The 15,443-nt window shown below is 47.7% G+C and overlaps 1 protein-coding gene across 1 annotated transcript in view; it reads left to right on the top strand.

Annotated features, from left to right (window-relative positions):
- The first annotated feature begins 465 nt into the window (after positions 1-465).
- GPD1L (glycerol-3-phosphate dehydrogenase 1 like) overlaps positions 466-15,443 on the top strand; it is a 49,206-nt gene continuing 34,228 nt past the window's right edge. Inside the window, exon 1 of the mRNA XM_049766434.1 lies at positions 466-609. Within this exon, the coding sequence (XP_049622391.1) occupies positions 563-609 (47 nt within the window). The 5' untranslated portion in view covers positions 466-562. The remainder of the gene's footprint in view (positions 610-15,443) is intronic.

Below are 15,443 nucleotides of genomic sequence, written 5' to 3'. Positions count from 1 at the left end.
CAGCCAGATCTTGCTTAACAGGAAAAGCTGTCTATCCATAACAGTGAGGTCCCAGAGGCCTCCCTCAGAAAATCCCAAGTTCGCTGAAAGTTCAAGGGTGCTGCCAATGGCAAGTGGAGTGAAAAGGGCAGGCTCCCCGCCTTGGCTCAGCTAGCTCAGAGGCCCTCGGCGACCGAACTACAAGTCCCGGCATGCCTTGCTGCAGGGCGGGCGGGAGGTGGTGCAAAGGATGCTGGGAGGAGGAGGAGCGGGGGCGGAGCCTCCGAGCTGTCAGGGGCAGCCTGGGGTGGGGGGGCAGCCGGGAGAAAACGGAGACTGCCATTGGCGGAGAGGCGGAAGAAGGCGGGACCTAAGGCGGGGCTTAAAGCGGTACGGCCGCTGCCATTGGCGGAGAGGCGCTGGTGGACGGGGCTTCAGTCGACGGGGCGTGGCCTCAGGCGGCGCTGCGGGTTCTGGCAGGCCGAGCGGGCGCAGGGCAGGCAGGCAGGCAGGCAGGCAGGCGGCGGGCCCGGAGGATCGAACCTTCCACTCGCGCGCGGAGCTGCTGCGTTCCAGCCTGGCCATGGCCGCGGCGCCCCTGCAAGTGTGCATCGTGGGCTCCGGCAACTGGTGAGCTGCGGCGGGTTGTAGCATGCGCTCTGCCTCCAGGAAGCCCTCGGGAGGAGGGCCCGGCAGCGTTGCAAGCTCCGGGCACCGCCGGGCACACGGGCTGGCTAGAGCAGCTCCGATCGGGCCGGGCATTTGCGTACCCCGAAAGACCGTGTCGAGGCACCAAACCGGGAGGCTCCAGGCCTCAGCGCTAAAGAGGAACCTGCCACCCACCCACCCTCGGGCCACCTGTCTGCAAACGGGCACCTGCCTATCTGCCCCTCCCCCCGCGCCCTTCTATTTTTTTAAGCTTCATGCACCCCCAAATGTGTGCCTCCGCCTTCTCCTCGCAGTTCCGGATCCCCGATCGCCGGTTCGAGCCATGCCAGGCCAGGAGGGTCGAGCACAGCTGTGGTGATAGTTGCCAGGTGGAGGAAATCTGGGAGTTGGCTAAAGACAGCTTTGTGCACCCCCAAAGTCGCGTGTCAAGGCGTGGGGTTTCTCTCTAGCTTGGGATCCCCATAGTGTCCCATCCTAGTAACGTTGTAGCCCTGGAAGGGTCAAGTTTCCTTGCCCAGGCCCGGCCCGCAGGAGGCACATGCGCTAGCAAGATGTTTGCAAAGCTTTGCCTTGCTACCATGCCAGGCTGCGTTTTGCTTTTGCATTTATTTGTCTTATACTTTATCCATATACTCGTGTTCCCACTGGGTAAATTCCAATCCTGTGCGTTGCACTTCTCAAGTGGAGTCAAGTTCCTTTCATGCCCCCAAACTCTTATTGATGGCTTTGCATGAGATTCCTGAAGGGATGGCAAGAGAGTGGGTGCAATAGGGCACAGGGTGCTGCGGGACTCAGTTTCTCCAGCGTTGCTCGGCTCTGTTTTGCCCACACCTCAGGCTGGTAGTAGAATGGTTGAGGGTTTTTCTTGCCTGAGCCTCAGTTTTCCTGACACTGCACACCCCTGGCAACATTGGCATCCCTGCCTGGGTGCCTGCAAGCTGGCCTTTTCTCTTTTAGTATTAACCTAGAAAACCTTCCTGGAGGAAATCTTATCTCTTTCCCTTCTCCCTCTCTCTGAAGTGGGTGGCCGTCCTCTGTGTTTCTGTGACTCACTTCTGTCTCTGCCAGGGAATGGTTTACTTCATCGGCTGTTTTTTCTTTCTCACCCAACTCTTGAGAATGACATCTTGCAGATGCTAAGGAAATACTCAGTGAAAATGAATTTTAAAAACTAATCTGACTTGGGCCTGAGCAATAGCACAGCGGTAGGGCGTTCACCTTGCACAAGGCTGACCCAGGACGGACCTGGGTTCAATCCCCTGCATCCCTTATGGTCCCGAGCTGGCCAGGAGCTATTTCTTTTTCTTTTTTTTTTTTTTTTTTTTTTTTTTTTGGGGGGGGGGTTTTGGGCCACACCCAGCGGTGCTCAGGGGTTACTCCTGGCTGTCTGCTCAGAAATAGCTCCTGGCAGGCACGGGGGACCATATGGGACACCGGGATTCGAACCAACCACCTTTGGTCCTCCGGGCCCCCAGGAGCTATTTCTGAGCGCAGAGCCAGAAGTTAACCCCTGAGCACAGTCGGGTGTGGCCCAAAAAACAAAGGGAATAAAAGGAAAAGAAAACTAATTTGATCAGGTAAACATATTTAAGACGTAAGGTTAAAGTGCTTGCTTTGCAAGTGGCCAGCTCAGTATTTGATGTTCCCCAGAACATCAGGAGTAATCCTGACAACAGAGCTAAGAGTAGCCGCCAAACCAAAATAAAATAATAAAAACTTTAAAAACCAAAGGGTGAGGCCAGAGCAATAGTACAGCGGATAAAGCTCTCGCCTTACAAACTCCTGGCCCTGGTTTGATACCTGGCATCCCATATGTTTCCCCAAGCACTGCCAGGAGTGATTCTTGAATGCAGACCCATGAGTAACACCTGACCACTGGGCACTGCTGGTGGGACCCAAAATTAAACAACAAAAACCAAAAAGGAGCCAAAAAGAAAATAGAAAAGAAAAGAAAAAGGATTCAAGAACTCAAACCAGTAAGACATCTTCGCCCCCCTCTTGGCCCCTGTGGTGCTTCCTGGAGAAAATCCTGTGTTAGAAGTTTCTTCTGGGCCCGGAGAGATAGCACAGCGGCATTTGCCTTGCAAGCAGCCGATCCAGGACCAAAGGTGGTTGGTTCGAATCCCGGTGTCCCATATGGTCCCTCGTGCCTGCCAGGAGCTATTTCTGAGCAGACAGCCAGGAGTGACCCCTGAGCACCGCCGGGTGTGGCCCAAAAACCAAAAAAAAAAAGTTTCTTCTGTTCCTTCTGGGAGAAATCTATGAAACTAAGAGCGAATGTTTTTCATTTATTTCCTGTTTTGGGGGGCACACCTGGCGGCACTCAGGAGTTACTCTAGGCTCTGTGCTCAGAAATCACCCCTGGCAGGCTCGGTGGACCATATGGGATGCCGGGATTTGAACCAGGGTCCATCCTGTGTAGGCTATGTGCAAGGCAAATGCCCTACCACTATGTTAGCCACTTTTCTGAATGCAATGTTCCCCTCCGATGGCTAAATTTTTCTGCACATGCAATGGAAAAATGTTTGGGCATTCAACTTGGCTGTTTCTTTCTTTGGGGTGTGTGTGTGTGTGTGTGTGTGTGTGTGTGTGTGTGTGTGTGGTTCGCGTGTGCTTGCATAAATGCAATGCTCAGGGGTTCTTCTCCCCCACCCCACCCCCATTTTTTTGACATCTGTCAGTCCTCAAGAGTCACTCTGGATTTGGGTTTGGTCACTTGGTGCTTTGGTCACTCCTAGCGGTGCTTGAGAGACCGTGTGGTTCTGGCGATCAAGACAAGGTCATGTACATGGAAGGCGAACACCTTAACTCCTCGACTATCTATCTCTCCTGCCCCAGGCTTTGCAACAAGGTTATTTGAATGAAATGTCAGCTGCCTTGTTGGCCACAGAAGTGGAAAAGCACCTTTTTAGCACGTGGTCTCATGCCATTGACACAGAAGCACCAAGGATGGCCCCTTTCCTTCTTTGCAAGGTGCCCAGAAGGTGTCCAGCTCTGCTGCTCTGGACGCCAGCAGCAGCAATAGTGAGGTGACCCGCCTGTCCCACAGCTCAGCTCTGAAGATCTTGGCTGTTTTCTTGGTCCTCTCCCACCTCGTGCAATGCAAGTGAACCTGGCTGGTGACATGGGAGCCTGTCAAGTGAGAATGTGCAGGCGGTTTGGGCAGCTGCCTGGCTTCATTAATTATGGGCTCTGTGAGAACACTTGCTGGCTTTCTTGCCACTGCTCCAGGGACAGCCACTCCTGTCCTAGAGAGGATCAGGATCTCCCCAGATTTTGGGGCCATGGACACACTCTGAAGAGACTCCTTCAGGGCCAGTCTATGCTCTGGCGGGCATTTAACTGTTTTTCCCACATAGATATTAGGGGATATAGACATGACAGGACACTGTCTCTGCCTTTATGGCATTTGCTCAGGTCTAAAATCAATAAGGAAGATTGATGCAAAAGAAACAAAGATACATCGATCACAAGATTAAATGATCCATTTTGTAGTTGCGTTGCAGGCTGGTGGGTTCCCCAAAACCACACATGGTGGGATGGTGGGCATGTGTACCAGGAATCCTCCCTCGGACCTCACACTTGCAAGGCTCTACCACTTGAGCCATGTCTCTGATCTCTTATAAATAGTGATTCTTGGGGCTGGAGTGATAGCACAGTGGTAGGGCATTTGCCTTGTACATGGCCAACCCCAGACGAACTCTGGTCCCCCGAGCCTGCCAGGAGCGATTTCTGGGCAAAGAGCCAGGAGTAACCCCTGAGCATTGCTGGGTTGTGATTCAAAATGCCCCCTAAAAATAATAGTGATCTTTGTGGGGTGCCACACCCAGTGGCACTCAGGGGTTACTCTTGGCTCTGAGCTCAAAATCACTCCTGGCAGACTCAGAGCATTATATGGGATGCTGGGGATCAAACCCAGGTCTGTCCCAGGTCAGCCATGTGCAAGGCAAATGCACTGACTGCTGTGCTATTGCTCCGGCCCCTAAACAGCAATTCTTGGGCTAGAGAGATGGCTTTGCCTTGCACATAGTCAGCCAGGACTCAGTCCCCTGTGCCCCATAGAGTTCCCCCACCCACCCACACTAGTAGTAATATTTGAGTTTAGAATCAGGTGTAAGCCCTGAGCACCCTAGTTGCTCCAACACCAATAATAATTTTAAAAATAAGAATGAATGAATCAGTACTCTTTCTTTCTTTCTTTCTTTCTTTCTTTCTTTCTTTCTTTCTTTCTTTCTTTCTTTCTTTCTCTCTCTCTCTCTCTCTCTCTCTCTTTCTCTCTTTCTTTCTTTCTTTCTTTCTTTCTTTCTTTCTTTCTTTCTTTCTTTCTTTCTTTCTTTCTTTCTTTCTTTCTTTCTTTCTTTCTTTCTTTCTTTCTTTCTTTCTTTCTTTCTTTCTTTCTTTCTTTCTTTCTTTCTTTCTTTCTTTCTTTTTTTTTTTGGGTCACACCCGGCGGTGCTCAGGGGTTACTCCTGGCTGTCTACTCAGAAATAGCTCCTGGCAGGCACGGGGGACCCTATGGGACACCGGGATTCGAACCAACCACCTTTGGTCCTGGATCGGCTGCTTTCAAGGCAAACGCCACTGTGCTGTCTCTCTGGGCCCAGTACTGTGGGCCCAGTACTGTTTCTTTCTTTGCAATCCAAAGTCTGCTTGCATCAGTATACCAGTGAAGCTCCACTTGCTAAATTGTTTCAAGGTTTTCCCTATAGGACTTTAGCCTTTCTCTAATCTTGAAAGAGATTATGAAGCCCTGGCTCTATGCTTGATAAGGGCTCTCTCCTATGGAATGTGATGTTGCCTAAGCGGTATTTGTGCTTGGAACTTTGAAGTAGTTCAGGATAAATAAAAATGTTGCCACATCTAAACTTTAGGCTGGTACCTGAAAGGAATCACACACACACACACACACACACACACACACACACACACACACACACACACACATACACACACGTAATATGATCATCAGTTGGAATACCCCTACTCAGATATAAGAACACCCAAACCAGGCAGTTGTGTTAAGTGCCCTTGTCCCATTCTTTAGGCCTTGGCATGGGTCAGCTTCTGTGCTGGGTGGCACAGGGAAGTACTTCCTAGTTGGCCTGGCTTTTCTTTTTTTCTTTTTTCTTTTTTTTTTTGGTTTTTGGGTCACACCCAATGACATTCAGGGGTTACTCCTGACTATGCACTCAGAAATTGCTCCTGGCTTGGGGGACAATATGGGACGCTAGGGGATCGAACCCCAGTTTTTCTAGGCTAGTGCATGCAAAGCAGATGCCTTCTGCTTAAGCCACCACTCCAGCCCCTGGCCTGGCTTTTCATGGCCCCAGTGATTAAGGAAAAACAATAGAATGGAGGGGAAAAACTCAAAGCTGAATAAAAGTTTTTCCTTCATCTTTTTTTTTTTTAGAGGCAGACTCAATTCTTAGGGATTGCCCCAACCAATTCTGTTCAGGGATCACTCCTGGCTGTACTTAGGGGACCCTCTACTATGCCAGGATCAAACTTTGGGTTGGCTTCGTGCGAGGCAAATACCCTACTCGTTGTACTATCTCGCTTGTCCCTGAAACAAAGTTTCTTCACCAGAATCTTGGGGTGATCATCCAGACAGTGCAAAATTTAGTTCTAGACTGAAAAATCTCAGGACTTTATTTATTACTTGCCAGGGAGCTATGCCCAGAAACCCATCTCCAAGCTTCTCTGGAGAGAGGGGGAGACAGTGGCGGAAGGAGGCCTGGAATTCCCTGTGCTGGACCTCTACCTAACATGACTGAGGCATGGAGCAACCTACTTCTCTCCAAGAATCAGTGCTTGCTTGTCCTATGGCTCCTGCTATTTCGGATTATGATTAGAATTTAATGAGCAGTGATGGCAGCCTGGGATTCTCCATCTCAGTTGCTATTATTATTATTATTATTAGTTTCATATTTCTTTTGGGTTTTTTTTTGGGGGGTGCCACCCCCGGTGACACTCAGGGGTTACTCCTGGCTATGTGCTCAGAAATTGTTTCTGGCTTGGGACCATATGGAACGCCAGGGAATTTAACCGTGGTTCGTCCTAGGTTAGTGCATGCAAGGCAAACACCCTACTGCTTGCGCCACTGCTCCGGCCCCAGTTTCATCTTTCTTGACCTACAATGTATTACTGAGTACTAAGTTGATCCAGGCAAAGAAGGAAGACAGATAAGGGACCAAGACCACAACTGATGTGCAGCTGGGAGAGTTTTAGCAGTTGTTTGTTTATTTTGTGTCCTTGGTTTCACCATCACCCCGCAGCTTGACCCTTGAGACTCAAGGTTGGAGAGTGCATGATACATGAAGTACAGAAGCTGATGCATAGGGAAGCTGATGTGTGAGACTTGTTCCTTCAGTGGGGGTCGGTCTGCTGGCTCCCTTGGAATACTTGTCTGTGCTGCTCCCTTCTCATATCCTCCCACACAGAGAGCTCAGAAATAGTTTGTGTGTCTGGTAAATTAGCTCCTTGAGGTCAGAAATAGTCCCTTCTCTGTGACACCTACATCTGCTTTGGAGCTGAAGGGAGCTTTAATGAGAGAGAGGACAGAGGGTTGGGGTGGGACCAGGACAGGATCCTGAGTTCCCTGCCCCCAGGGTCAGTCTGAGCTAGTTCCCTAGATCTGACAATCCAATTGGTGCCTACTTGATGCCTAGTCTCCAGCCTTTACTAGAAAGAAAAGTCAGGACTTGTATCATGCTGGATTTTCTCTTCTTTGTTTTAGCTTTCTTTTATCATTCTCCACTTACCCCCTCCTGAAGGGGGAATCATCAAAATTACAATGACCCTAAACTGCTCTCTTTCCTTTCTTTGTATTCTCTCAGCTCCTTCCATAGTCAGGTATTTGTCAGTTTAACTCTCCTCACAGGTCTTTGTGGTGCTTGTGGTTTTATGCCCTCTTCTACATGATGGACTGAGACAGAGAAAGGGTTCCAAGGTCAGTGGTTAGAAAGGGAGCTGTGGAGCCCAGGTCTTCCATGCTCTAGCACCCCTGCAATCAGACACTCTTATTTTTTTGGTCTCAATGCCACAGCCGGCAGTGTGTGGGCACTTCTCATGGCTCTGTGCTCAGGAACCCTTGCCATGTCAGAAGGGAATCTAGGTTTCCTGTATGTGTAGCATGAGCTTGGACCACTGAGCTATCTCTCTGGTCCATGTGTACTCTTTTTTTTTTTTTTTTTGGTTTTTGGGCCACACCCGGCGATGCTCAGGGATTACTCCTGGCTGTCTGCTCAGAAATAGCTCCTGGCAAGCACGGGGGACCATATGGGACACCGGGATTTGAACCAACCACCTTTGGTCCTGGATCGGCTGCTTGCAAGGCAAATGCCGCTGTGCTATCTCTCCGGGTCCCTCCATGTATACTCTTAATCACCAATTCTAGGGAGAGACCTGTTTTTATTTAAAGGACACTTCACATCGCCAGGAAAGTTTTTCCCTTAGGAAAAATCCAACTAAGGGTTGTGAAAATATCACCATGGACAGCTATTTCCAACTCAGTTTTGCATGCAGGAATCCTAGGGTTGCTGACACCTTCAAAGAAGTAGCCCCAGGTAGCACTGAACCAGAAGTAGCAAAGGGAAGGGGAAAAGGAAAGAAGAAAGAATTGATTGAAATGGGTATTTAAAACTTGGTGAGTTCAGATCCCTTGCAAGCAAACTCAACAGAGGTCTATTTTTACAGCAACTGATCCAAAGAATAAGGGCGCAGGAAAATTATGAGAAAAAAGCTTATATTTGAATCCAAAATAGAGGGCTGGAGCGGTGGCACTAGAGGTAAGGTGTCTGCCTTGCAAGCGCTAGCCTAGGACGGAACTTGGTTTGATCCTCAGGCATCCCATAGGGTCCCCCAAGCCAGGAGCAATTTCAGAGCACATAGCCAGGAGGAACACCTGAGTGTCATCCAGTGTGGCCAAAAAACAAACAAAACAAAACAAACAACAACAACAAAAATACCAAAAATCTAAAATAGTCTTCTGCTTCCAACCTCCACTCTTTTGGGGGATCACACCTGGCAGTATTTAGGGGTTACTCTTGGCTCTGCACTCAGGGGTCATTCCTGGCGGTGCTGGGGACCATATGGGATGCTGGGGTTCGAACCTGGGTTTGACAAGAGCACAGTCTTGTCTAAAGCATTGTTTCCTAATGAGGGACCATCTTACAGGGAAGTTACAGGGGGTACAGGAAGGAAAGAATCACAGCTGGAGAAGGCTGAAAAACACTGTTCTAGGTCTGGGACCTTGGGAGAATTTTCTGTGCCCACTCCCTCTGGGCAGGTGCTAGGAGGTCAGTTCTGGCTCCTTCCCTCCCCCCTCAATCATTCCTCTCCCTTTCTTTCCTCCTCTTTGCCTCTATGCTTAGTTACTGCAGGAACTGGGCTCAGTGAACCCCTTCAGGCCATGCCTCGTTGTCCTCATTCTTTGAGGCTCAGAGCTTTTCACTCCTGGGACTGGCAACTGCTTCTTCGTCTCTTGTTCCTCCCAGATCTCTTCCAAGGGAAATCAATCATCCAGCATTTGTCTTTTTGGTTACTGGCTTATTTATTTTACTTAGCATAACATCAAAGCTCCTTAGTGTTGTGTAATCTATGTAAGAATGGCCTTCTTTTAGGGAACAGAATGATAGTACAACCAGTAAGGTGTTTTCCTTGCACAATCCAGGTACAATCCAGGTTTGATTCCCCTGAGCCCACCAGGAGTGATCCCCGAGCATAGAGCCAAAAATAAACCCCGAGTAGTGCCAGATGTGGCCCAAAACAGCCTAATACCACTGCTACAAACAGGGCTCTATTCTGGCCCAGCCTCTAATTCTTTTTTTTTGTTTTGTTTTGTTTTGTTTTTGTTTTTGTTTTTGGGCCACACCCGCTGGTGCTCAGGAGTTACTCCTGGCTGTCTGCTCAGAAATAGCTCCTGGCAGGCACGGGGGACCATATGGGACACCAGTATTCGAACCAACCACCTTTGGTCCTGGATTGGCTGCTTGCAAGGCAAACACCGCTGTGCTATCTCTCCGGGTCCAGCCTCTAATTCTTTAAGATGCATACACTAACGTGGTATTGTAGAATCAGATGATAATTCTATTTTTAGGTTTTTTTTCGACCACCATATTGTTTTCCGTAATAACATTTACATTCTCACCAATAAAGCTCAAGATTCCGTATTTTCCCAGACATTCTTAGAGCACATGATTTTTCTCTTCTTTCTCTCTTTGCCTCTCCTTTCTTCTCTCTTTCTCTGGAATTCTCCCATATTTCTCGCCTATTTTTAAAGCCATATCTAGGGTGCTCAGGGACTACTCAAGGCATAGTGTTCATGAGTTCCTTTCAGTGTTGCTCAGGAGACCATGCAATGCCAGGATCAAATCTGGACTTTCAGCATGAAAACAAACAAACAGAAACAATAACAAACAAAAACATTTGAGCAACCTTCCTGACTTTTGGAAATTTTTTTTCCCCTCTTGAGAGGAACCATCCTAACAGCTATGAAGTGGTTTGCATTTGTGATTTGCCTGCCCAATTTTGCGTCCTGATTGTTAGCTGTAACATGCTATCTTAAGCTTTTTCCTCTGAGGTTTGAGTTTTGACCGCCAGAAGTCTTTGTACAATTCCACCCTCATCTTTCTTTCTAGGAAGTTGTTCCGTTGATCTTTTTGCCTCTGTGATTTCTTTCTTTGATTTTAATCTTCGAAAGCTTCCCTATCTAGAAATCAAACTGATATTCGCCAAGTTGAACCTATTTTTAAAAAACTTAATTTCTGACATTTGCATCTAAATCTCTGGCCTTTGATTGTACTTTAAAAGCCCTTTAACTACAAAAGAATTAGTACAAAATGTTAACAATGGCTCTCTCTGGGTGGGGTGACTATTCATAATCAAAGTTTTCTTTTTTTATACTGCTCTTATGAGAAAGTGGATATTTATTACTTTGTTGCTTTGGGGGTCACACCCAGTGATGCTCAGGAGTTACTCCCAGCTCTGCACTCAGGAATTCTTCCTGGTGCTATCTATCAGAGAATTCAGGGATCCCAGGATTAAACCCAGGTCTGCCATATGCAAGACAAACTACCCCCCTACCTGGTGCACCAACTCTCCAGCCCCCCAAAATGAACATTGACCAACACTCCCACTCAAGATCAGCTTCTGAGTAAGACAATCTATGTACTTAAGATGGAGATTTTTTGGAACCAGAGAGAGTACTGCAGGTAAAGCACATACCTTGCACGTGGCTGATCTGGGTTTGATCCCTAGCATCCCATATGATAACCTGAGCACCATTCCCTAAGTGTAGAGTCAAGAGTAACACCTGAGCATCGATGGATGTGCCCACCCCACCCCCAAAAGATGGAGATTCTGGTTGAATCCTTGTTCATGTTCTTCTCCCTGAACCTCAGGTTTTTTGTTTTGTTTTGTTTTGTTATTTTTGTTTTTTGGGTCACACCTGGCAGCGCTCAGGGCTTACTTCTGGCTCTGCACTCAGAAATCGTTCCTGACAGGCATAGGTGACCATTGGGATACCGGGGTTCGAACCACCATCTGTCTTGGATTGGCTGCATGCACGCAAACGCCCTACCACTGTGCTGTCTCTCTGGCCCCCTCCCTGAGCCTCAGTTTTATTGGTAGAAAGAGAGAGCCTGTGGGGTCCTGTTCAGCTCAGAGAGATTCTGCATAGCATGAAGGTTCATTGACCAGGGTATGGACTACTTGCTGGGTAGTTATTCCCTGGTGCTGCCATTGCATCCCCTGGGATTAAAACAGGGTCCCCTTTTAGAGTTAGGATAGGCAGCTGTGGCAGAGTGTGCCTCTGGCACGGGGAATGGGAGAGGGAAGGCAGATTGAAGTTTGGACAACAGAGCTGAATGATGGTGCTCAGGAGATCAAACCAAAGTTGGTTTGTATCTTTGTGCCTTTGTTTGAAAAATGGGGCACAAAAAGTGCTGAGACTTTGAAAAGTTGGAATTCAAAGCCCTGCTGTCCTATGCTAATCAGATCCACTATTTCAGTGTATCCAGTGAATTCCTTGAACGGCTTAAACTTCCACAGTGTTTTATGTCTTGAAAACCAGAGTGGGCCTCCAAGCCAGCACCAGTCCTTGCCTCATCCTCTCCCTCCCCACTTCTCCACATCACCCTCTCTCCATCTCTCTACAGGGTTTAGGAGCCAAAGCAGGAGCTTCTCTTTCCTGCACCATTGGCTCCCTTCTCTCTCCCTTGAAGCCCTTGCAACCTCCCCCATCCCAAAAAGCTGCACAGCCTTTAGAGTCCAACCCTAGTGGTGCTGACTGCCTGCCAGTTCTCCCCTAATATCCACTGAGCGTCATCTGCTTCACCACTTTGATCACTGTCGCCCCATCACTGTCGCCCCACTTCTTCCCTTTGAGTGTTTGTGGGGAGGCAGCATCCGGTTTCATTTCCTGGTCTCCCTGTGGGCAGGACCTAGACAGCCCCATGTGTATTTGTTGATGACTGTTTGCTCAGGTAATTCTGCTCTGCCAGGCAAATTCAAGGAGCCACACAGTCTAAGCTCTGAGCTAGATACAACTCAGTCTTCGTTTTCTTCTGTAAAGTGGGGACAATGGGCACATTCCTGACACATACTGGCAGCATTGACGTCTACCAATGTTATCCTAGAAAAGCACAGAATAACTGACTAGAAAAAAGTGTCAGGTCTTTCCTGGCAATGAAGCCACTTTAGTAGGCAAGAATGTCGCTCCACATGAGCTAGAGATGAACTGCAGGGGACATGGGTCCGATTTTATGCTCAGCGGAGGTGAAGTGACGTCATAGCTTAAACACATTCTAGTTGTTTTCTGGGAAATTTGAACATGTTCCTGGGGGAGAAGAGAGAGCATGCTCGGTTGAGGAGTATACAAAGAATGTATTGCATATACAGAAAAATGGCAGAGAATGGTTATGTATGTTAGTAACTAAATGGCAGGCTAAGGAGACTATAGAGGTCAAAAGTCTCCACAAGCTGGTACCGACTAGCCAGGACCTAAGCCCTTATCGGTGCAAAATAATTTGTAAGGTTTCACTTTGGTTCATCTGAGCCAATAGAATGCAGTGGGGCAGTTTGCTCCAGAGGAAGTTAACTGCAACCCTCAGGCCAGCTTTTCCTAATCCCAGAGAGTCCTTCAAATTTTTGGAATGGGAAATGGAAGGAAGAAAGGGGGACAAACTTAAAGTTTTGAGTCTGTCTAAAGTGTGAGGCCCGAGACTTTCCCAGGAGAGACATCCAACAGGCCTCTCCCAAACCTGCCATTCCTGGTTGCCAGACCACAGTTCAAACAGCCTACCTGTTGTCAGGAGTATTGCATTCATGGAACTTGTCTAACATGGACACTGTTAGGACCCTGACATGTGTTTGGGCCACCCTCTGCACACATGGACAGTGGCTATTAGGCTTCACCACTGAGCTAAAGAAAATTTGATGTAGCTTCAGTTGGTCAACCCTGCAGAAGGCAGACACTGCTACAACCTGGAATGAAAAGAACTTAGCACCCTTTCTTTTTTTCTTTTTTTTTTAAGTAAAAACTAGTTTGGAAATGTGGAGGAAGAGGAAGGAGAGGATAAAAGCAAGTAACTCATTCAAGAGAGAACATAAGGTGGAGAGAGTGTCCCACTACACATCCTAGCATGAAAGTAGTAAAGTGTGTAAATCCACATCTCAAGAGAAGAGATGTGGTGACATGTGCATGTGGACGCCATATGCATGGGCCCAAGGAACACGTGTGTGCCAAACTTAGAACATTGTTACCAGATTTTCTGCTGCGCTCAGCCTCTGAAATCTCTTGTGCTTGGTGAAGGAAGCTGGGGCCAACACAGGAACCCCCAGTCACCCCAGTTGCTCTCCCCCTGGCCCCCACTGCTCAGCCACACAAATGAAAAGGTGGTTGCCTTTGAGTTTGCATTCATTCCATTTTTCACACTTGACTGAGGATACCATGTTTGAGGCATCTTGACAAGACCAGTGATACGAAGCCCCCCCCCCCCCTTTCTTCTTTGAGTTTTACAGCATCAGATCATTAAAGACTTAAGTTTTTAATTCATTTTGAGTTGATTTTTGTGCATGGCATGAAATTCAAATTCAGTTTCACTCCTCAGCTTGTGATATCCAGGTTGTCCCAGCACCATTTGTTCTCGAGACTGCCCTTTCCCCAGCTGGATTCTTGGCATGCTGTCTTAGAAGATCAGGTGGCTGAATGTGCATAGGTTTATTTCTGGGCTTTCTATTCTGTGCCAATTGGCTTATTTGTGGTTTTGTGCCAGTATGACTGTTTTTCGTTTCTATAACTTCTTAATCCATTTGCCCTTTGAAAAGCATAGTTTTGAGCAATGTGTATACATTTATGTGTATATCCCCCCAATAATTACACTCCATAGTCAGAGGTCCTGCATTTACATCGTTAGGTTTGGTTGACTGAAGCTACAGATGGGGTACTGGGGAATTCAGAGGATGAGCATAAGAATTTTCTTCAGATTTTGCTGTGGGAAGGTGTAGCCTGAAATCAGCTGCCCTCAATTATCAACAATGGCACTAGTTAAATTGGGAAGGAGCCAAAGTTCGGTCTTTTTTGATTTTTAGAGAGAATAAGGGGACATACCCCCACCTCCTCTTCTCTCGTCTTTTGAGAGTCAGGTTTGTGGGGCTGGAGCCTTAGCACATGAGCACACAAGCCTTTGCCTTGCACATGGCTGACCAGGGTTTGATCCCCAGCATCACGTATGGTCCCCACGCCTGCCAGGAGTAATTTCTGAATGCAGAACCAGGAGTAATTCCTGAGTGCCAACCAGGTGTGGCCCCTCCCTCCAAAAAAAACAAACTCAGGTTTATATTTTGAAAAGAAGCATATGACCTTTATCATTATTTCTTGAGGTTCTTAGGAGTATCTGTTGGTCCACATGAATTTTAGCATTTTTATTTCTTTTTTTTTTTTCTTTTTTTTTTCTTTTTGGTTTTTGGGCCACACCCGGTGACGCTCAGGGGTTACTCCTGGCTATGCGCTCAGAAGTTGCTCCTGGCTTCTTGGGGGACCATATGGGACGCCGGGGGATCGAACTGCGGTCCGTCCTAGGCTAGCGCAGGCAAGGCAGGCACCTTACCTCCAGCGCCACCGCCTGGCCCCGCATTTTTATTTCTTTCTATTTAAAAAAGATATTGGGGGGAAAAAACTATATTGGGAACTTGAAAGTTAGTAAGCAGATAAAGTTCTTATCTTGCATGCTGCCAACCTGATTTTACTGCCTGGCACAACATATGATCCCTCAACCCAGCCAGGAATAAGTCCTGTACACAGCTTGATATGGCCCCCAAACAAGCAAACAAAAATCGGAAGACTGAAGATTGCAGCAGTTGCACGCTGCTGACACTTTTGCTATCCTGAGCACTGTCAGGTGTGGCCTCCAAGTCCAATGTCCCAAAAAAATGTTATTGGGACTTTGTAGGGGATGGTATTGAGTTTATGGTTCACTTTGGGTAGGATAGACATTTTTGTTTGTTTTTGTGTGGGGTAACATTTTCCTGGTGGTGGTACTCACGGGACCACATAGGGTGTCAGGAATAGAACTTAGGTAGGACATGTGCAAGGCAAACACCCTACCTGCCATACTAAAGATGGGCTTTTGTCATTTTTTTTCTTTATGGTTTTTGGGCCACACTTGGTAGTGCTCAGGACTTACCGCTAATTCTGTGCAGGAATCACTTCTGGGAGAGTTCCAACTTGAGTCAGCTGCATTCAAGGCAAGCATTCTAGATGCAATACTATCTCTCCAGTTCGGGTATGTTTTTAG

The sequence above is a fragment of the Suncus etruscus genome, chromosome 20, assembly GCF_024139225.1.
Source record: "Suncus etruscus isolate mSunEtr1 chromosome 20, mSunEtr1.pri.cur, whole genome shotgun sequence".
NCBI lineage: Eukaryota > Metazoa > Chordata > Mammalia > Eulipotyphla > Soricidae > Suncus > Suncus etruscus.
This window is presented reverse-complemented; position numbering and strand designations above follow the sequence as displayed.